The following is a 19,434-nucleotide window of genomic DNA, read 5'->3' on the forward strand; positions in this document are numbered from 1 at the left end:
GTAACAGACGCACATTTGCTAACTCTATTTGTGTGTGTGTTCTCTACTTCTTCATTTGATAATTATGAAGAAAGCCGTTAAGTTCTTTTTAGTGAAAATTATTATCTAAAATATAAGTTATTTAGGAATAAAATAAAAAGGCTAAATGAGCACTTATTTGAGAACGGAGAGAGTAGTATTAGGAGATGCTTCCTTAATTGTGTCATTACTGACTTCTAACAGGGATTTGGTTCCTGAATATTGGATTAACCTACTTTGCGTCTTGTTTAATGGTAAATCATTATGTTCCAAGACACAGCTAGGTATCGATGAAAAGTGGCCAAAAATAAAACATGATCCATTAGCAAAACTTTTTGTAATTTCTTCTCCTCTTGGGTGAATTTTATTATGGGGAAATCTGACCCCTAAGTCAATCAAGTGAGTCTTAAAAGAGTTTTTAAAGCTGGAGGCGTAAGGCAAGGTATTTTATCTGATACAAGATGAGATGTAAATTTCATAAATTCTTTAATTTTTAATATTTACAAATTAATATAATTAGAAATAAATATTTTTTTAAATAGATATATGACTAGGGGTGGGCATAAAATATCAAAAACCGAATTACCGAATCGAATCGAAAAATTTGGTAATTGGTATTCGGTAATTTGGTATTTGGGAGTAAAATTTTAAAATTACGGTATTTGGGTTCGGGATTGGTAAAAATTATTACTACCGTTTGGTATTTGGTATTTTCCGAAATTCTAATTATAGTTAAGTGACTCATAGGCCACATACCTAGTCCACACTCCAAAGGTCACATGCTTGTGTGAATATTGCCCAAGCAAACTTTGAACTGTTAAACACAGTCATAAAGTAGACTTTTAACTTTACACAACAGACTTCCTTGCAACCAATATATGACAACTTTTGAAGAAAATATCACGCCAAGACTGAAAATCGGGGCGTGGAAGGGAACAACAAAAAAAGAAGTCTTCATGATATGATACATAACACCATTGATGGTTGCACTTGCCCAACTCTAATGTTCCTAACGTAGGTCGGAATATAGATTTAACCAAGGGTACTTGGTCAAGCTTTGTTAATCCTTGTGTTCATATGTCAACCGCGGATAGAAGCAAAACTCAGCATTTGGCAAACAACATAACATATGTTACTCTCCATTACATTTATAAAAAGTAATATTATGACTTTACATCACATTTACATCCAGTTCGTGTTGCATCCAGTTTGATGTAAATGTTATTCGTGTTACATCCAGTTCTCCCCTTCTTGGAGCTGGATCAAACTACAATAACATAGGTTTTAAGATGTTTCATTAATTGACTCACACGTATCAACGTGTAACAAGATCAAATAAAATTGATTTTTTCTGGTGTAAAACTATGTATTCAGAGGTGTCAAACTACCAAACAAAATTGAATTTTTCTAAAAACGTTGGTTGGAAATCACCACTATTATCACCAAATAGGATCACTACAAGCATGTCCAACTTTAAAATGGTAATACCGAATTCCGTACCGAACCAAAATTTAATTTACCGATTATCGAATTACCGAAGTTTAATAGTATGGTATTTGGTATCTACTTTCAATTACCGATTATCGAATTACCGAACCCAAATTATGAAAATACCGAACCGAATACCGAATGCCCACCTCTAGATATATCACTCAAAAAGGTAAAACGATAACAAAATTATAAAAAAGTAAATGAAATATATATCTAAAACTGTTTCAGCAAAATAAAAACAACCAAAGCAACATAATACAATTAATATATAAACTCAACTTTCATATGATAAACTATTATATATCCTCAAAAACACAAGTTTGTATAAAAAAAAAAAGTACATATTTACTCAACCCCACCTTTCCGCTATTCGGTCAATATATTTACTCACCTATTTGTTATATATTGTATTTTAGAAGAGAGCCAAAAAAAAAGTAAATAACTTAAAAATTTGTAACTATGCGACTTCAGAAAGAACTAAAAGAAAGGAGCCAGGAAGAAGAAATATATCCAGTGGCCGGTACCTCTTGAATAGTGGAGTTGTTGACACCTTCCGACAAATACGTTTGAAAGTGTGATTTTTAAATTTTCTTTTACTTTTGATTTGAGTATTTACGTATTCACCCATCATATATTTCATTATTAAGTTAAATTAGAAATTTAATAGGAAACAATCATTTTACGTTGTAGGCTTTTCTAGGCTTATGCCTAATATGCGTTGTACGCTTTTCTAGGCTTATGCCTAATATGCGCCTCACGCCTTAAATTCTGGGCGCGTTCATCTTTCAATACTTTTTCCTTCCTACAACGCCTCAGAGCGTTTTTAACTATGCCTCACCCCGAGGCGAGCTCGGTGACTGCCTTTTAAAACACTGTTAGTAAGCTTCCATAGAGTTTGTAGTTTCAATTTTAAAAGTTGATGTCCTATCTATTGATTTTCCATACTGCGTTTGACGATTACTGAGAACCTGCGAAAAGTGTAACAACAAGATGTAGTGTAACAAGAAGACGTATCATCTTCCGACCAAATAGGGACAACTTTCGAGGTTGGCAAGATGTGGTATTATGTAATGATATAAATTTCACCAATGCAAGTCTCAGAATCCACCTGTGAGATTACATTGAGAATCCACTTGTGAGATTAAATCGAGTAAGTTCTTGTATATCTGTAAGCACTTGAGAATGTTGGAGCTCTTTATTGTAGAGTCGGATCAAAATTTGACACTTAATTGCTACAGTTACTACACTCTTTTATTCACAGAGACTTTTAGAAAGCAAGTGTTAAACCGACAAGCAACTACAAAGTGTTGTATTTAAGTGGAAACTACGAACCAAATAGACAATATTAACTCAACTTAATTTATACTGTTTCAAACCAAAACAACATTATTTCTGGAGTAACTCCAAAAAGATTTTCCCCAATAAATATTAAAAAAAAGTTGGTAAAAGGTTCGATGAAACAAGAACATCAGACAAATAAATGAGATGCAATGACTAAAAGTTATTGAGATAAATTGAGATTCCGAGACAAGTGAAATATCAAGAATCTAAACAATATCAAGGCTTCCACAGTTTGGCTGAATTTTTTACACAATTGATAAGGGCTCAATTTCTCACTATTCCTTTCAAATGCTCCTATGTAAAATATTGAAAAAAAATAAAAGAAAAAAACGTCAGTAGTACCTGCTTCCTGGTCATAGCAGCAGTGTGTGTAAGATTGTACTTTTACAAGCCATGTAGCTGGTTACATTGGAGAGAGTTGGTTTCCCAAAAAATGAGGCACTTAGAGTACATAATACTGAAAGAATGAATATATGTCATTGGGTACAAACTCTAAGGAAAAGAAAACATGTATATTTAAGCATACAGTAAATCTTCTTCATTAACTGTGTATGGAGGAGGCAACAAACTCTTCACCTTAATGAACATATCCGTACTACCAGAGGGCACTTCTGTAATGGGGGCATCAAGCACTCTCTCTGGAATTTCCCCTAACGTCTCCTCGAGAAGGGATTTAATCGTCTACAAGGTTTAAAATCAGTTTTAAAAAGTTAATCAACAGCTCATTGCAGAACCCAAATGGAAATGGAATTTAGACAGCATAGAACTTTAAACACAGAAATTGATGATGTAGGTACATATATTGATAATTGTGAACATTAACAGTAACCCAGCCGGCCAGCGACTAACAAAATTTTACAGAGCTTGCTCCTGGATGGGAATTGGCAAGATAGGCACATTAAATTATTTTTTCTGATACCATTCTTTCATTCAGAAATGAATATGATTAAAATGCATGTGAATGTGACATCTTTCCTAAAATAGCAACGTCCATAAAGTTCACAAGTCAAATTAATATTTAGCAATGCTACCATTTACATCTCTTCCCATGGTTATTTAGTTATGTCTCCACCATGAAGAAAAATTCCAAAACATCAAAAAAAAAAAAGAAATCTCTAAGCTAGGTAAATCCGATTCCAATTGGAAAATGGAAACTAGATAGTCACTTCAGAGTTGTGATTAGCAGGGAACAAATTTCACACTTCAACAACAACAACAAACCCAGTGTATTCCCACAAAGTAGGGTCTGGTGAAAAAAATAATGGCACCACAGCAAGAATATGGCAATGGAAAACTTTCTCAAAGAAAAGAATATGGCAATGGAGAACCTTCTCGAATAAGGAATATGGCAAAGGAAAACCTTCTCAAAATAAAAATATGGCAATGGAAAGAGCAATTCCAACTGTTACGGTCATTAAAGAGAGCACTTCCATATATCATAATTCAATGGAGACATACCGTGCAGTGCAGGAGAGCAGCATCAACCTTGCGCTTCCACACAACATTTCTAGGTTCACCATGAAAAAGACCGAGCAGAGGCTGCACATAGAAAATTTAAAATGATAAGAGCAGTACAATGTTTTTAGACCAAAGCCCTCATTAAAAGTTATGATTACTGTGAAATTAGGTCTACAACAACAATTATGAGGGAAAAAGGCGCCAACCATGCATCAGTAAGGTGACAATGTCCAGGACAAAAGAATACTCTTCTACTTAGCTTTAAGAATTGTGCTTTTGTTATCAAACTCCGGAACAGCTAAGGTTAACAGCTGGAAAGGGTAAAATGAAGAGTGACCTACCTTGACAACATCCCGAATATTTGGCTTATTCCCATACATTCTAACGACTGAATCACCATATACTTGATATTGTTCAAGAACCTGCCACCACGAAGACGTGAATAATAATCAGACTATATGTTATTTAAGTAGGAAGATTCACTCAAAAAAATGCAGATGAGAACCTGGCGCCGGGTTATACTATGAAGAGGTGCACCATATACAGAGCTGTCAACAAGTCCTAGAATCCGCCATGGACTGTCAAACGCATGAGTTGTCTAAACATGTTAAGAAATGAGAGAACTAATAAAGAACTAGATGTCAAGGTTAGCAGTTAGAGCTTCGAAACATATGATCGGTTTGTCATTTGCATTATTGAACCAAAAACTAGAATTAAGAGTCATAATGCTGACCCACTGAACAAACAAATTACCAATGCAATTACACGCACAATATATTTTTCACATATTCCCCTACAGATGCCACAAGGCCGCTCTTCTTTTTCTCAAACAGCCCTGCAAAACTCAAAGGCCTCTACTTACCAAGAAACCATCTTTCACATGGATCCACACTGACAAGTTTATCCAGACAGAATAGCTCAAACCATTAATTTGAAGTTCACGGCACATTTACAATTTCAAAGATTCGCATGTTATAAAAGCCGCCTTTCTTCAGATAACTATCTGATTTCTTGGCAATACCAGCTAAAGGAAAACCAATGGACATTGTCTTTCAAGTTCTCTAGAGAAAATTTTGTTATTCTTTTCCAATCTAGCGGTTAGCTCAAACTTACAATTATCAACTTGCAACATCTACAAGGACATTATGGAAGAAGAGGATAAACCTTCAGAATCCATAAAACATCTATATTCGGGATGTCATACGCAGGTGTCAAGCTGTAAATAAAAGAGACTAGCAGTAATAGTGTAAAACAATTATGTCGACATCTAAGACCAGCCATGATACAAATATGTAGACGACATCCATTAAACTAAGAAAGTCACAATAATATCTGGATGAATTATTGAAACAGTTACTATTATTCATACTTGCTGTAAGCTGCACGTCCCAGCATAACCCCATGAGCTCCTTCCATACGTGCTGCATTAACCTACCAATGAATAACCAGAAAGGGAATTATGTACTACAAGACTGCAGCATTAACATATACTATGAATAATCACAAAAACATCAGGATATGGAGAAGAAATTCATGTGCAAGTATGAAGTTTGTCAAAACTTACACAATCAATGTGCAAAAAAGATTAAAAGCCATTTACTTTTGAACTTCTCAGCAAGATTCCCGAACTATTTGCACAAGATTGGGACCCTGCGTTACTAGTGGCTATAGTATCTAGAATTTTGCCGACTAAGAGCGAGCATATAAATGCTTCTCTATTTTTTTTTTTGACAAAGTAATTTTTCACCAGAAGAAGTATATCAAGAGAATGTCAGAGCTTTCTCTGTAGATGCCATGGAACAAATTAGGTTATATTTTAAATGGATCAGATATCCTGCACTCTGTCAAGACCGACCCATACTAATGTAGCTTGTTTTGCTCAAAATAAAGGAAATAGTCTTGCCTGACTGTAAGGTCATAGTGGAGAACTTTTCTTTTCAGGACATCTGATTTTATTATTTTTAACAACATTTTCACAAACTAGTACATGTTAATTCCATATCAGGTTTGAGATACTTACCTCATCAATAGAATTTATGCCTCCATTTATTGTAAACTGTAGATCCGGGAAATCACGCAAAAGAGCATAGTAATACTCGTATCTGTCAATGGCCAATTTAAGTAGTCATTATGAACAATTATTAAGATCTTTTTTTATCAGTGAACAATTATTAAGATCTAAAGACAGGCATGTAGTAGTTCAATGTCTCAGGTACAAGTACACCAGGTAATGATTAAACAGAGACATATGATTTCACTTGTTTCATTATTGTAAATCCTACAAACTACGTACTTGAGAGGGGGAATTTTTCGATTATCTGCTGGGCTGATTCCATTAAGTAATGCCTTCCGGGAGTGTATAATAAAATGACGAGTTGGTGACTGTGAAGAAACCTTGTAAATAAAATCACCTGTACACACGAACGGAAAGGTCAATTTTTCCCTCATCTATACAGAAGACAGCAGTACTATTTACCACCGCAACTGGCGCAACCAACCCATCTTAGATATGATAAAGACTCATTGGAAGGTCAATGAGTTATAAGACAACACCTTTCACATTCTCTCTTTTTCTCCCTTTTTCTTTCAAAGTTCTGTTCAAATAAAAATGAAGCAGAACCAAGCACTCATTATAGCTAGCTCTAGTGCATGCAAACACAAGGAATATCCTACACAGCAGCAGTACAAAATGTAGCAAATATGCATAAGATTCAGGTACTCAGCCATATTAAGCATGCACCGTGTTAGGACTTAGTTATGTAAGAATGTCAACTAAAGGGGCATGTACCCAAAAATTTAGATGAACATACGAGATGGTAAGATGCCTAATTCTATTTTTTGAGACGGTAACAGTTGCTAAGATGCCTAATTCGGTAACATGAGCTTTGTATCTGTATCATCTAGCTGATGATGATCAAAACTATTATTTAGATCATCCAATGATGATACATAAACGCCTAATGGGTTATATACTAAGAGGGGGGAATTTGGAATTATCTTCAAGCCAAACAATGTACAAAGCTATCAGCTAACTAGGTGAGAAAGCTATATGTAGAAACTTTTTTGGATTAGGCCACTACGCATATTACCCTATGCAGCACTGATTTAAAGCACAAGCCCTTGCAAAGACAAAGAACCACACTTCTTCTCTTAATTATGATTTCCACTTTTCTTTCTTATAAGTATGATTACACATTTAATTATAGATCCAACATGGGGAGGGAACAGTTAAGTAACATGAGGCAACGCTTGTTCAAGTACAGAGGCGCCCTCCAGTGCCCACGAAACCTACTAATAAGGTATGCTCAAAGGGATCAAAAATAAAAACATGTGAAATATAGCCACCTGAAGTGTAACATGGCTTCTACTCCTAGTCAAGTGGTTATGCAATTTGCTTCTAGGTAATAGTTACAAGTTATTGTCAGCTTTCTAAGATCTACTCGAAAGTCCAAGCAGTTACTAGATCAGCAAAGACATACTTGGAAATATATTATAAAGAAACTAAAGGAGATCAATTTTGATGACTTTCTTGAAGCAAGGTCGGAACATAAAATGGAGTTGTAACCCACAAGACGAGAAAAGGAACAAGTTCAAATCAAAAGATTGAGAATTGAAAATTTGATTTTTGATTCTCATCTCCTGTGAGCGAGGGAAAGTTTGAAGAGCTTACATAGTTCATTGTATGAGTCGTGGCCATCAAGTCCAATTCTGCATTTGACACTCACGGGAACATTGGTATTTGCAGCAATTACACACATGGCCTCAGCAACAAACTTTCCTTGTAAAAGTTGTGCATATATCAGAGCAACTATACAGATAAATAAATATATTTGATGTAGCAAGAAAACAAATCTGAACCTTCGGATCAAGCATGAGGCATACACCAAAACACCCATGTCCAACCACTCTGGGACTAGGACATCCGCAACTGGTATATGATAGAGATAAAGTATCAGCTACGTATCTGATAAATTCGAGAAGCATACATTTTAGATGGGAACAGCAGAACGAACTTAAAATTAATTTCATCATAGCCATATGGAGTTGCCAGTTGTGTCGCTTTGGCCAAGTTCTCCAAATTATTTCCCCCAATTTGAAGCACTATAGGATGTTGCTCAGGGCCATATGCCAAGAATCTATCCTGGTATATTAGAAAAACCACATAAATGTCAGATCCCACTGCACGATAGAAACACACAAGCATTATTCAGTGACAAGCTGCAAGTGGAATAACCTTTCGGTACAAGAAAGTTCCTTTTGAAGATCTACCTAGGTCACAATAATATATCATTTAGGTCCCCTTCTTTACCACGTATTTTACACCTAAGAAATAAATACTATTACTTTTTCAGGGCACCATCTAACTGGGACAAGGATCTTAGTTTAGGAAAATGAAAATGACCAACCAATTTGGCTAACTCAACCCTTGAAAGACAACCCAAAGATTCTTTGGTAATTGAAATAGAATAGTACAATTCATTGGTTCGTAAAGCAAATAGAAGTGACAGGTGCCATCCGTAGAAGTGTTTACTTTAAGCTTCTCTTCGAAGAAGGCCAGTTTACATCATTTAGAAAGTAGGTATACAGCCACAGAAACATACATCCACTATTTCCTTTATCATGAAAATCGGGGCTGGCAGCCAAAGGATCAAAATTAAAGATAGTAACTTTGACTATTCCACCCCTCACGACTTAAAACAAACGGGGAAAATAGAATCATACGATAATTTGATTTTTATGCACATTCAGTGAAAAATTTAACCTTCACACTTGAGTTAAAATCATCGTAGATGATTTTGAATCCTCTGTAATTGTGAACATTTTACATACTACATAGCACGGTCCCAATTCATGTAGCATGTAAAATGAGGGCAGAGAGAGTGTGACAACTCACACCTTTTCTATATTTTCAAAAAAAAAAAAAAAGAAGTAACCAAGAATCCAAGATATCCCCAAGGGCTAGGGGCGCACAGTTTGGAAATTAATTACCCTTTCCGCTTAAACACCTTGCTGTTTGTCTGCAGTATACTTCAAGCCCATGATGAGCGCCTAACACACTCATCACACACTTCACTCTAACCACAAGACAAAAGCCCCCGGGGCTGCAACTATGCACACCTTTGGAAGGATAATTGGAAGAATGGTAAATGTTCTTCTCTTCCTCATTTCTTTTTGTCTAGAATAAGAACAAAGGATTAGCTCACATGATTCTCTTCTTTTTTATTAGCTCTAGTTATTATTGCTCGGACTCTTCAAAAATGTCAACGGGTGCTTGTTGCATTCTCCAAAATTATTGTTTTTTTGGGGAGTCCGACACAAGTGAAGAGTCCAAGCAACTTAGGTTATTAGTAAGAAACAAAAAAGTACTTTATAGTTGAAGCACAAGAGTCTCATTCCATGCAGCAGAACTTTACCAAATTGCCAGTCTGGTAGACAATTGTTTCGGCAGCAAGCATTTCCGTGTAGAGCCATGCCTTTTTTGAGATAAGACGAGCCAAAGTTCTGTAATGGTTATTGGTCCATTCCATCATGGGGGCAACACTGTTGAAATACAAAGGCTTACGAGTATTAGGGAGATCTTTTTTATTTTTATTTTAAGTAAACAAATATTAGGGAGCTTATTAACTTTGTGAAAATAGAAAATTAGAGCTCTATATGTGCACGCACCTGAACCAAGGAGGAGGATAGTGCTCTGCACCCATCAGAGAAGTAGAGTGGAGTTTGGAGTTTTGATTATAAGCACACAATGTCCTTGGTTTGCTTGAACTTCCATAAAAGATGTTTGATGACAATCTGCAGCGGGTTTTCAGGATAACAAAATGAAAAGGAGTTAGAGAAGCAATCAAACAATGTTCCGTAGAATTCTTCTTCCCTCTGAGTCCAGCGTAGGCTGCTCTTTATGTGCCTATCATTGGATAGAAATTGACATCACACAAGAGGGCATGCTATCTAAACATTTTCACAAATAGATAATTAACTAAATAAATAAAGATCTAAAGCCACCTAGCTCAATATAAGCCAAAAAGATACTTCGGTCATTAGATTAAGGACAAATTGCCAGGAATTGGATGTTTATAGACTGGTTCAACTGAACTTACTGGACATTTTTAATAATTTTACAGGTGCTGCAGGTATTGCCTAGGAGACTGCAAAGGTCACCCTCACAAGTAGATCAGGAGCAACAAAGACAAACCAAAAATATTGGACTTCAATTCCAGCATTCATCTTGTGGTTAAGAAAACATCTCTCGACACTAAGAAGGCAGAACTGATGCACTTCACCTTTTGAAATACAAATGTTTAAAATCATTAGCTTTTCAGGACAATCTGAAAAAACTAAATTGATAAAGATGCTACGAAGGATTTCCTTGGCTCGGGTACAGATACAAGAAAGATTAGATATTTATAGCCTTCTAGATAACCAGGACGCACCTGGTGCTGCTTTCAATAATCAAACACTATAATTTATTTATTTATTTTGAAACTGGTAACTTCTTATATATTCAGAACAAGGTTGTGCACAACCATATTTACAAGCGTACTACCAAAATCTATGATCCTATATCTATAATGAGTCTAAAACATCAATAATAGAGACAGGATCAATTGACCATATCTGATTACACCAAAAACACAAAATCAAGATACAATTTAACTTTGATTTGTTGCACACTAATTTCTACATTTTTAAAACACCTGGAATTTCTTTCTTTCCAGATTGACCACTAAATGCTAGCTGGAACTATCCTCCATTTGCTTCTACTATTTGCTTGCATTCCAACTAGATCCCAACTTGATAGGGCTTCTGTAATCTTCCCGGGCATACACCATGATACACCTCTAAGGTTCAAAAACACTCTCTACTGCTGTCCTGTTATCTTGCAATGCAAAAACAAATGGTTAACTGTTTCTTCGTTCTCACCACATAGCATCTGGGGCATATAGTTATTCACCTTTTCATAAGATTGCCACCGTAGTTCATCACCTCCTTCCTTCAACCCACTAAAGTGTTCGATTTGACTTACGAATTCTGCCATTCTTTGCACTTCCCAATCATTGAGTTGCCTTCAGAAACTGAAATTCCACCCCTCTTGTGTCCAGAGTTCGTCTATTGTACTATGTCGGTGATTCACTAGGGAGTGTATTTCTGGGAACCTCGTTTCCATATTACCAACCTCATGCCAATCATCATTCCAAGAACAGGTTTTTCTCCCATTGTTCACTTTGATCCTGGAGAAACTTTTCAGCTCATTCCATAGGATTCTTATGGATCTCCATAAATTAACTCCATATGGAGTTGTAACTTCTTTAGTCATCCATCCATCTTCCTCTTCATACTTGGTTTCTATCACTTTCCCCCATAAAGTTTGTTTGTCATTAGCATATTTCCACAACCATTTCATTCTGAGTGCTTTGCTATGATACTCCAGATTCTTGATCCCCAAACCCCCGAGCCTTTTGTCACAGATAAGAGACTTCCACTTGACTAGGTGATAACCTTTTCTGTCTTTATTACCTTACCACAAGAAATTCTTTCTGATTTTGTCTAATCTACTAATGACCCCTGCTGGAATAGGGAACAAGGACATCATATAAGTGGGCAAGGAGTCTAAGACTGAATTGATGAGAGTTAATCTCCCCCCTAATGACAAGTATTGTCTTTTCCATCTAGCTAATTTTTTTTCACACTTTTCAACCACATTGTTCCATATCTCTTTTGACTTTGATTTTGCTCCTAATGGTATACCTAGGTATGTGGTAGGCAGACCACCAATTTTGCCACCTAGAATAGCATTCAGGGAATCCATATTTGAGACCTCATTGATAGGGTACAAGAAACTCTTCCTCCAGTTAATGTGTAGTCCAGACATGCCCTTAAATAGAACAAGGATTATCCTTAATACTCTGAGTTGTTCATCAGCATCACAAAAGACTAGTGTATCATCTGCATACTGCAGATGAGTCACTTCCAGGTTGTCTCTTCCTTCTCTAGCCATATTAAAACCTCTTAGCCACCCATAAATATTTGCAGATTTAACCATACTATTGAGGCCCTCCATTACTAGTAAAAACAAAAAAGGAGACAATAGATCTCCTTGTCTGAGACCCTTCTGTGATCTAAAGAACCCTGCTGGGGTACCATTGATAAGAACTGAAAAACTCACTGTTGAAATGCAATACCTTATCCAGTGAATCCATTTTTGCCCAAATCCCATCCTTCTCAAAATTGCTATCAGGTAAGCCTAGCTGACATTGTCATAGGCTTTTTCGATGCCTAACTTGCAAAGTATTCCTGGTTTTCCTTGCTTCTGTCTAGATCCCACAGCTTCATTAGCCACCAGTACTGCATCCATAATTTGTCTGCCTTTGATGAAGGCCATTTGTTGAGAGTCGACAAGTTTTCCCATCACCCTTTTCAACCTTTCAGTGAGAACTTTGGAAAGTATTTTATATATGCTATCAATCAAACTAATTGGTCTAAAATCTCTCAATTCTTTAGCACCTTTTTTTTTTGGATTAAAGCTATAAAAGTGGCATTTTAGCTCCTCTCAAACATTTCCTGCTCATAAAAGTTGTGGAATGCATTCATGACATTTGTTCTTACCACTTCCAGCACTTGCTAAAAAACCCCATAGTGAAGCCGTCAGGTCCTGGAGCTTTATTTGTTGCACATAACTTTATACTTCTCAACACTTCCTCCTCCTCAAATATTGCGTAAAGGCACTCCCTTTCTTTTGCTGTTATAACTGGGCAATTATGAAAGTGACTGGCTGGTCTCCATTGCACTGTTTTAGTGTACAGATTTTGGTAAAAATCTACTCTCCCCTTCGATTCTCGCAGAATCCTGAGTGAGTTCTCCTTGTACGAGTAGCTGGTCTATGCTATTATACCTTTTGTGAGCATTTGCAACTTTGTGGAAGAACTTTGTATTCCTGTCCCACTCCTTTAGCCATAAGGCTCTAGATCTTTGTCTCCATGCAATCTCCTCCCTTTTAATCAATTCCTCGTATTCTAGCATTAACCCTGCTTCTGTTTGAATCTCTTCTTCAGTAAGAATTCTATCTCTCGATATTGATTCTGATTCTGCCAACTTACTTAACAGGATTTTTTTTGGACACCTAAATTCCCGTGCTCACCTTTGCTCCACTCTTAAAGTTTGCTCTTCAAAGCTTTCATCTTGCATGCTAGAATGTAATCCGATCTACCAACAAAATTAAAGTTGTTCCACCATCCCCTAATTTTGTCAGTGAAGCCATCAGTGTTCATCCACCAATTTTCGAACTTAAAGTAGCTTTTTTTCCTATTCCAAGCTCCACCTTGAATGGCCATATGAGTGTGATCAGAAGTTATCCTCTGTAATGGAATTTGTTTCAAGTTATTAAAACACTCATCCCATTCTTCTGATATTAGAATCTTATCAATTCTTGATGCAGCTTCATGATTTTCCCCTTTTAACTAAGTATGTTTGGTATCCTTCAGCTGCAAATCGATGAGACACATGTCCTCAATAAAATCTGAGAATTCTCTCATCCCCCTTGTTCTTCTAGTACAATTCCTCTTCTCTGAGATGAACCTACATATATTAAAATCCCCACATACTGCCCATGGTCCTTCAATCAGACCCCTAACAGACCCAACTTCCTCCCATACTAATCTCCTTTCAACATAGCAATTGGGGGCATAGACCCTGTAATATGGCAGGAGAAATTTTGCATCAGTGCATCAAATTTACATGTTAAGGTGTACATCCCTGTTTCTAGGACCTCCTCTTTCCAAACTCTACTATCCCAAAGAATCGTGATCAGAAGTTATCCTCTGTAATGGCATTTGTTTCAAATTATTAAAACACTCATCCCATTCTTCTGATATTAGAATCTTATCAATTCTTGATACAGCTTCATGATTTTCCCCTTTGAACCAGGGATATTTGGTATCCTCCAGCTGCAAATCGATGAGAGACATGTCCTCAATAAAATCTGAGAATTCTCTCATCCCCCTTGTTCTTCTAGTACAATTCCTCTTCTCTGAGATGAACCTACATATATTAAAATCCCCACATACTGCCCATGGTCCTTCAATCAGACCCCTAACAGACCCAACTTCCTCCCATACTAATCTTCTTTCAACATAGCAATTGGGGGCATAGACCCCTGTAATATAGCAGGAGAAATTTTGCATCAGCGCTTCAAATTTACATGTTAAGGTGTACATCCCTGTTTTTAGGACCTCCCCCTTCCAAACTCTACTATCCCAAAGCATCGGAATTCCTCCTCATCCCACTAGCCTCTAGACAAGCAAATTTTATCCACCTTCCCCCCACCACCACCACCACCACATAATTGCTTAACTATTCCTGTCAACTCCCCTTCTAGCTTTGTTTCTTGTATGCATATAATATCAGCATTCCAACCCATCACCATACTTTTAACTACTCTCCTTTTATCCCTACAATTTAAACCCCTTACATTCCAAGAAATCAATTTGAATTGCATTAAGCAATTTTCGAATAGTTTCTCCCTTTGTTCCTATCTCTCCCACTCTGGATCTTTTACATATTGCATCTGACTCCATTCTTTTTGCTATCCTACAGCTATCTATTTGCAGTAATAGTTCCAAAGCTTCCTCCTCATGCCCCAAAAAATCAACTCCCAGTAATTTGCCTAATTTTAGCATATTTTGTTGCACCCAGACAGAAGTTCCCTTCTCTTTTTCTTTGATCAAAAGTTGTGTTTGAACTCGCAGGGGCTCTACGTCTTCAATCTCCCAATTCTCCATTGTTGCAGCTTCATCTTGGACCACTATTTCTGTCGAAATTATATCTGAGTTCACAATCACCTCCCTCGACATCCCCTGTACTTCTAATTCCATCAATTCCTTAGTAGAATCATCTTCCCTGACCTCGCTTACATTGACTACTGCTTTATCCGAGTTTTCCGTGCTAATCTCCTTGGTCTGCATGGTCTTTTGATCGAGGCTCTGAGAAAGGTTCTTTCGCGTTATCACAAAAGAGTTCTATTGCGATTTGACTAAGCCCCTGTGCTGATCTCTCATTCAATATCACATGGGCTGCAAAATCAGGCCCATCTTCTGAATTAAAGAATGATATATGTGTTGATCCCTCATTAAATATCACATGGGCTGCAAAATCAGGCCCATCTTCTGAATTAAAAGATGATATATCATTGTACTTTCTGATCCAGCCTAATTGTGGGGTTTCATTTAAGTTGGTAGTGTGCCCCTCACGTGTGTTTTCTGCTCCACGTGATCCAGCTGTAAATTGAGGAAAACCCATGTGGTTTCTGCAGATCGAATCCCTAGATTGATGGGAATTCAAAATCATGGTACGACTGTTGCCTCTATTTAACCTCTGGTAAAAGGGCGGACTGTGTAACCGTCAGCATCGTCATCTTTGGTAGCTTTCTTGGGCAACTCCGGCAATCTTTCGCATCTGGGTTTGTTCTCGGCCCAAATCGAGATGAAAAAAGTGTTGCCATTATGAGCTATTGATACTTCACTGGGTATCTTTCTTCCATCATTAGCCACCAAAATTCTTGCCTATTTCATGTGATTTCTGAGCTCCGTCTCTTCTTCTGTGGCCACCCAACCTCCATTCATTTGTCCAATTTCATAGAAAACCTTTTGCGACCATAGGTGCAAAGGTATTCCAATTGCGCTTATCCATGTCTCCTATGGTACAATGGAATTGGTAACACAACCTGCCATGGGAGACCATCTTTCAAGGTTGAATCTTTTCTTCCACTGACCTTGTAGCACTTGCTCTACCATGTATCTATTTGGAAATTCAAAAAGGAACATGTCTCCGTACATCTCATAGATGTTCATCCCAAAAATACTTTTCCAGGTTTGAGATGACCATGCCCTTATATCAACCAGCGTGGGCTTCTCCTTGCAGATCATCTCTAGGCTACCAACAAGACATCTACTCAATAGTCCCTCATCTTGAGACTCTGAAGAGCCTGCAATTTCAATTGTGCCTGTCGAGCTATTCATTGCAGCTTCTCGAATGTCTCTAGATTGCCATTTACTTTCCTTAATTGCTTTTGCAAAGGGGTAGTTGGCTTCTGTTAACATTGAGGGACCAACATTTTCCTGCTTTTTGGGGTCTTTAATGAAGTTCTCAAATCTTAAATGCTACGTCACACCAACCTACATTTAATGTTATCTCTAGTAAAATCAATACTGACCTCCCTCCCATATTTACTGAGAGAATACTCATGTATCTCCCATGCTCATTCTGTTTCCTTGCGCTAAAAACTATTTCATCTCTTTCTGAGGTTTTCCATCTTCTGACAACCTTCTTCTGATCTTTGGAAGCTTCTCTTAAAGTAAAGCAAATCCACTCCATTATCTTGCTGCTCATTGATGTTCTTCTCATTAGTCTTCTACTCCTCTCAACCCATTTCGTACCAAACTGCATTGTCTGAGTTCCATCTAGTAAGGTCATATGACTTAAAACTAGAATTGAAGTAAAGCTTGTTCTTTGAAAGAATTTGACTCGCTTAATTCAAACACTATAATTAACCAACAAGGAACTACATCTCAGCCCTAAGCTTGCCAAGGTCAGTATATGAATCCTCTATAATAATAAAATATTAGTAAGAAGCAAATTAATGACATTCTTTCTATTTTAAATGTCCCAAAATGTTTTCACAATATTCCATTGATCATATACTAGTTATCCCATTTAACTTGCTGTCATTCAACTGGATAAGGAGTTAAACAAGTAAAACTTGACTTGTAGTAATGGAAAACTAATTCAAGGTTTTTTCAGAGAGTCTGAGATAGAAAAATCAAATCACAGTTTATAATTTGAATATTAAAAGGAATTAGATAGTTGAAATTTGTGAAAGTTACAGGGGATAATACGAACATTGGAATAGTGTAATAACATTTTAGTAGGACATCCAAAAATAGGAGTATCATCTTATCGCAGATGTGGCGTTACTCCATACAATTATCACAAGTTTCAAAATTTACATCCCTAATGAACTAAACTTGGATGCAGTGTTTTTCTCTTAAATTAACTTCTTAACAATCACTTCATTACTTTTATCTTCCGCTTATATATTATAAGAGTCAAAGTTAATATTCTACTCTTCATGATCATTCAGATAATGACAGAGAATTTGGATGGAGCAAGTATTACAAGAAAAAGTGAGAGAAAAGAAACACATAGAAATTCAATCTTTCTAATGTTTTCTCCATATAATCTACCCTTTCCAGCTTCCAGCCCCCTGCCCACCCCACCCCCACCCTACCCCCACCCGAGCTTCTTCCAAAGCACAGGGCTTTCTGGATGTAGATGATGATATCTATAGAGATGGATCTTCTATATATCGTAGAATGAAGTAGCACATGGGTGGACATATATATATATATATATATATATATATATGAATCCAAATCTGCCGAATCACTCATGTTATGATCTTCTACATCCTGGGTCTTCCCCCAACCCCCCAACCCCAACCCCAAAAAAAGGAGCTAAAAACACTCATAAAATACACTGTTATTAGATATGCGAGTTACCTACCTAAACTATCACCAACTATTTATCAACATCTTAACTATTAATTGTTCACTTTTCCTAACTATTTATCAACACACCTTGGCTATTGATTGTTCACTTCTCCTAACTATTTATCAACACACCTTGATTACTGATTGTTCAATTTTTCTAACTATTTATCAACACACCTTGACTATTAATTGTTCACTATTCCTAACTATTTATCAACACACCTCAATAATTAATTGTTCACTTTCCCTAACTATTTATCAATATGCCTTAACTATTAATTGTTCACTTTTCCTGCTTGTAACTTAGGTATAAAAAGCCAAAAATTAATAGGTGAGTTGTGTTTTGATAAATAGTTAATGATAGTTCAAGTATGAAACTCAAAAAATAGGGATACTTTTTGGTGTGTTTTTCACCATTCACTCAAAAAAAAAAAAAAAAACTAGCAGTTAAATAACTTTGCTATTTCATTTTTCATTGCTTAATAGCTTAATCAAATTCCAGATATCCAAATTCTAAAAAGAAAAAAAACAATAATAATAACTATAAAGAATATATGTAGGAATTAGGGTTTTACATGTACGCAGAGAGAAGCTGCGGCAGCTACAGTGGCCGTAGGAGAAGACAAAACGAATAAAACTATAGCTCCAAATAAGAAGTGAATAGTTTCTACTACTTTTTCACTTTGCTGAAAAATAATAAGGGAAATAATAATACTCTTAAATGTTAAAAAATACCAATATATATTATTTTTTAGTCTCAATTTATATGACATAAATAAAATTTTGATAATTAATTATATTTTAAATATTTTTTAGATATTTTAAGTTGTTATCTATTGTAATTTAAAATTATTTTTTGACATTGTAATTTACTATTTTAAGTTGTTAGCCATTATAATTTATAATACTCTCCTTATCCAAAGTTTTGTAACATTGATAGTCTATTATATTTTTAGAATAATTTAAGTTTTTTATTACTGAAATTTATAATACTTTTTCTTCTATTTCAATTTAAGTGACACTGATATAATTTCGAGAGTCAATAAAATATCACGATTGAAGTCCAGAAGTAGACATGTCTGAAATGACTCATAATAATTTATTAGAAGTAATACAATAAAATTACTATAAAAAATAGTTGTGAAAAAAATTTAAGCGGACATCATATAAGATGTCAAGTTAATTTAAAATATCAATAATTAATTTATCTTTTTTTTGTTTATTTTATTTTTTATTAAATTTTTTTTAATAGTTTGATAACTCATAATAATTAATTAGGGATAAAATAGTAAAACTACGGTTGAAACAAATGAATCAAACATGTCATAAATGTTTATTCTACCTTTTTTTTTAATCAAATATTATTAATTTCTTAATACGTAAATAACATATAATAATCAATTAGGAAATAACTTATTAGAAGTGGTATAATAAAACTAATATAAAAAATAGTTGTGAAAAAAATTTAGGCAGGCCTTATATAAGATGTCAAGTTAATTTAAAACTTCAATAAGCTGTTTATCATTTTTTTTGTTTATTTTATTTTTTTATTAAATATTATTAATTTTTTTAATACTTAAATGAC

At 35.6% G+C, this 19,434-nt stretch overlaps 1 protein-coding gene across 6 annotated transcripts; it reads right to left on the minus strand.

Annotated features, from left to right (window-relative positions):
* Window positions 1-2,990: 2,990 nt before the first annotated feature.
* Window positions 2,991-18,546, minus strand: LOC107839304 (tRNA-dihydrouridine(20/20a) synthase). 6 transcript variants are annotated; one of them, XM_047397596.1, is made up of 15 exons: window positions 18,425-18,530; window positions 16,514-16,749; window positions 9,976-10,101; window positions 9,723-9,849; window positions 8,322-8,449; window positions 8,167-8,236; window positions 7,979-8,081; window positions 6,602-6,719; window positions 6,329-6,410; window positions 5,678-5,739; window positions 4,814-4,886; window positions 4,650-4,730; window positions 4,309-4,389; window positions 3,427-3,531; window positions 2,991-3,307 (listed from the first exon to the last, which is right to left on the minus strand). In XM_047397596.1, exons 2-15 carry the CDS (start codon window positions 16,744-16,746, stop codon window positions 3,293-3,295), a joined length of 1,404 nt encoding a protein of 467 aa, XP_047253552.1. In that variant the 5' UTR covers window positions 16,747-16,749; window positions 18,425-18,530; the 3' UTR covers window positions 2,991-3,292. The 6 variants fall into 6 exon arrangements, with proteins under 6 accessions (XP_047253552.1, XP_047253567.1, XP_016538216.1 ...); XM_047397611.1 differs by lacking the exon at window positions 16,514-16,749 and having other exon boundaries at window positions 9,976-10,213; window positions 18,425-18,544; XM_016682730.2 differs by having other exon boundaries at window positions 2,991-3,531; window positions 18,425-18,529.
* Window positions 18,547-19,434: the final 888 nt, after the last annotated feature.

This window comes from Capsicum annuum, chromosome 1 (genome assembly GCF_002878395.1).
Source record: "Capsicum annuum cultivar UCD-10X-F1 chromosome 1, UCD10Xv1.1, whole genome shotgun sequence".
NCBI lineage: Eukaryota > Viridiplantae > Streptophyta > Magnoliopsida > Solanales > Solanaceae > Capsicum > Capsicum annuum.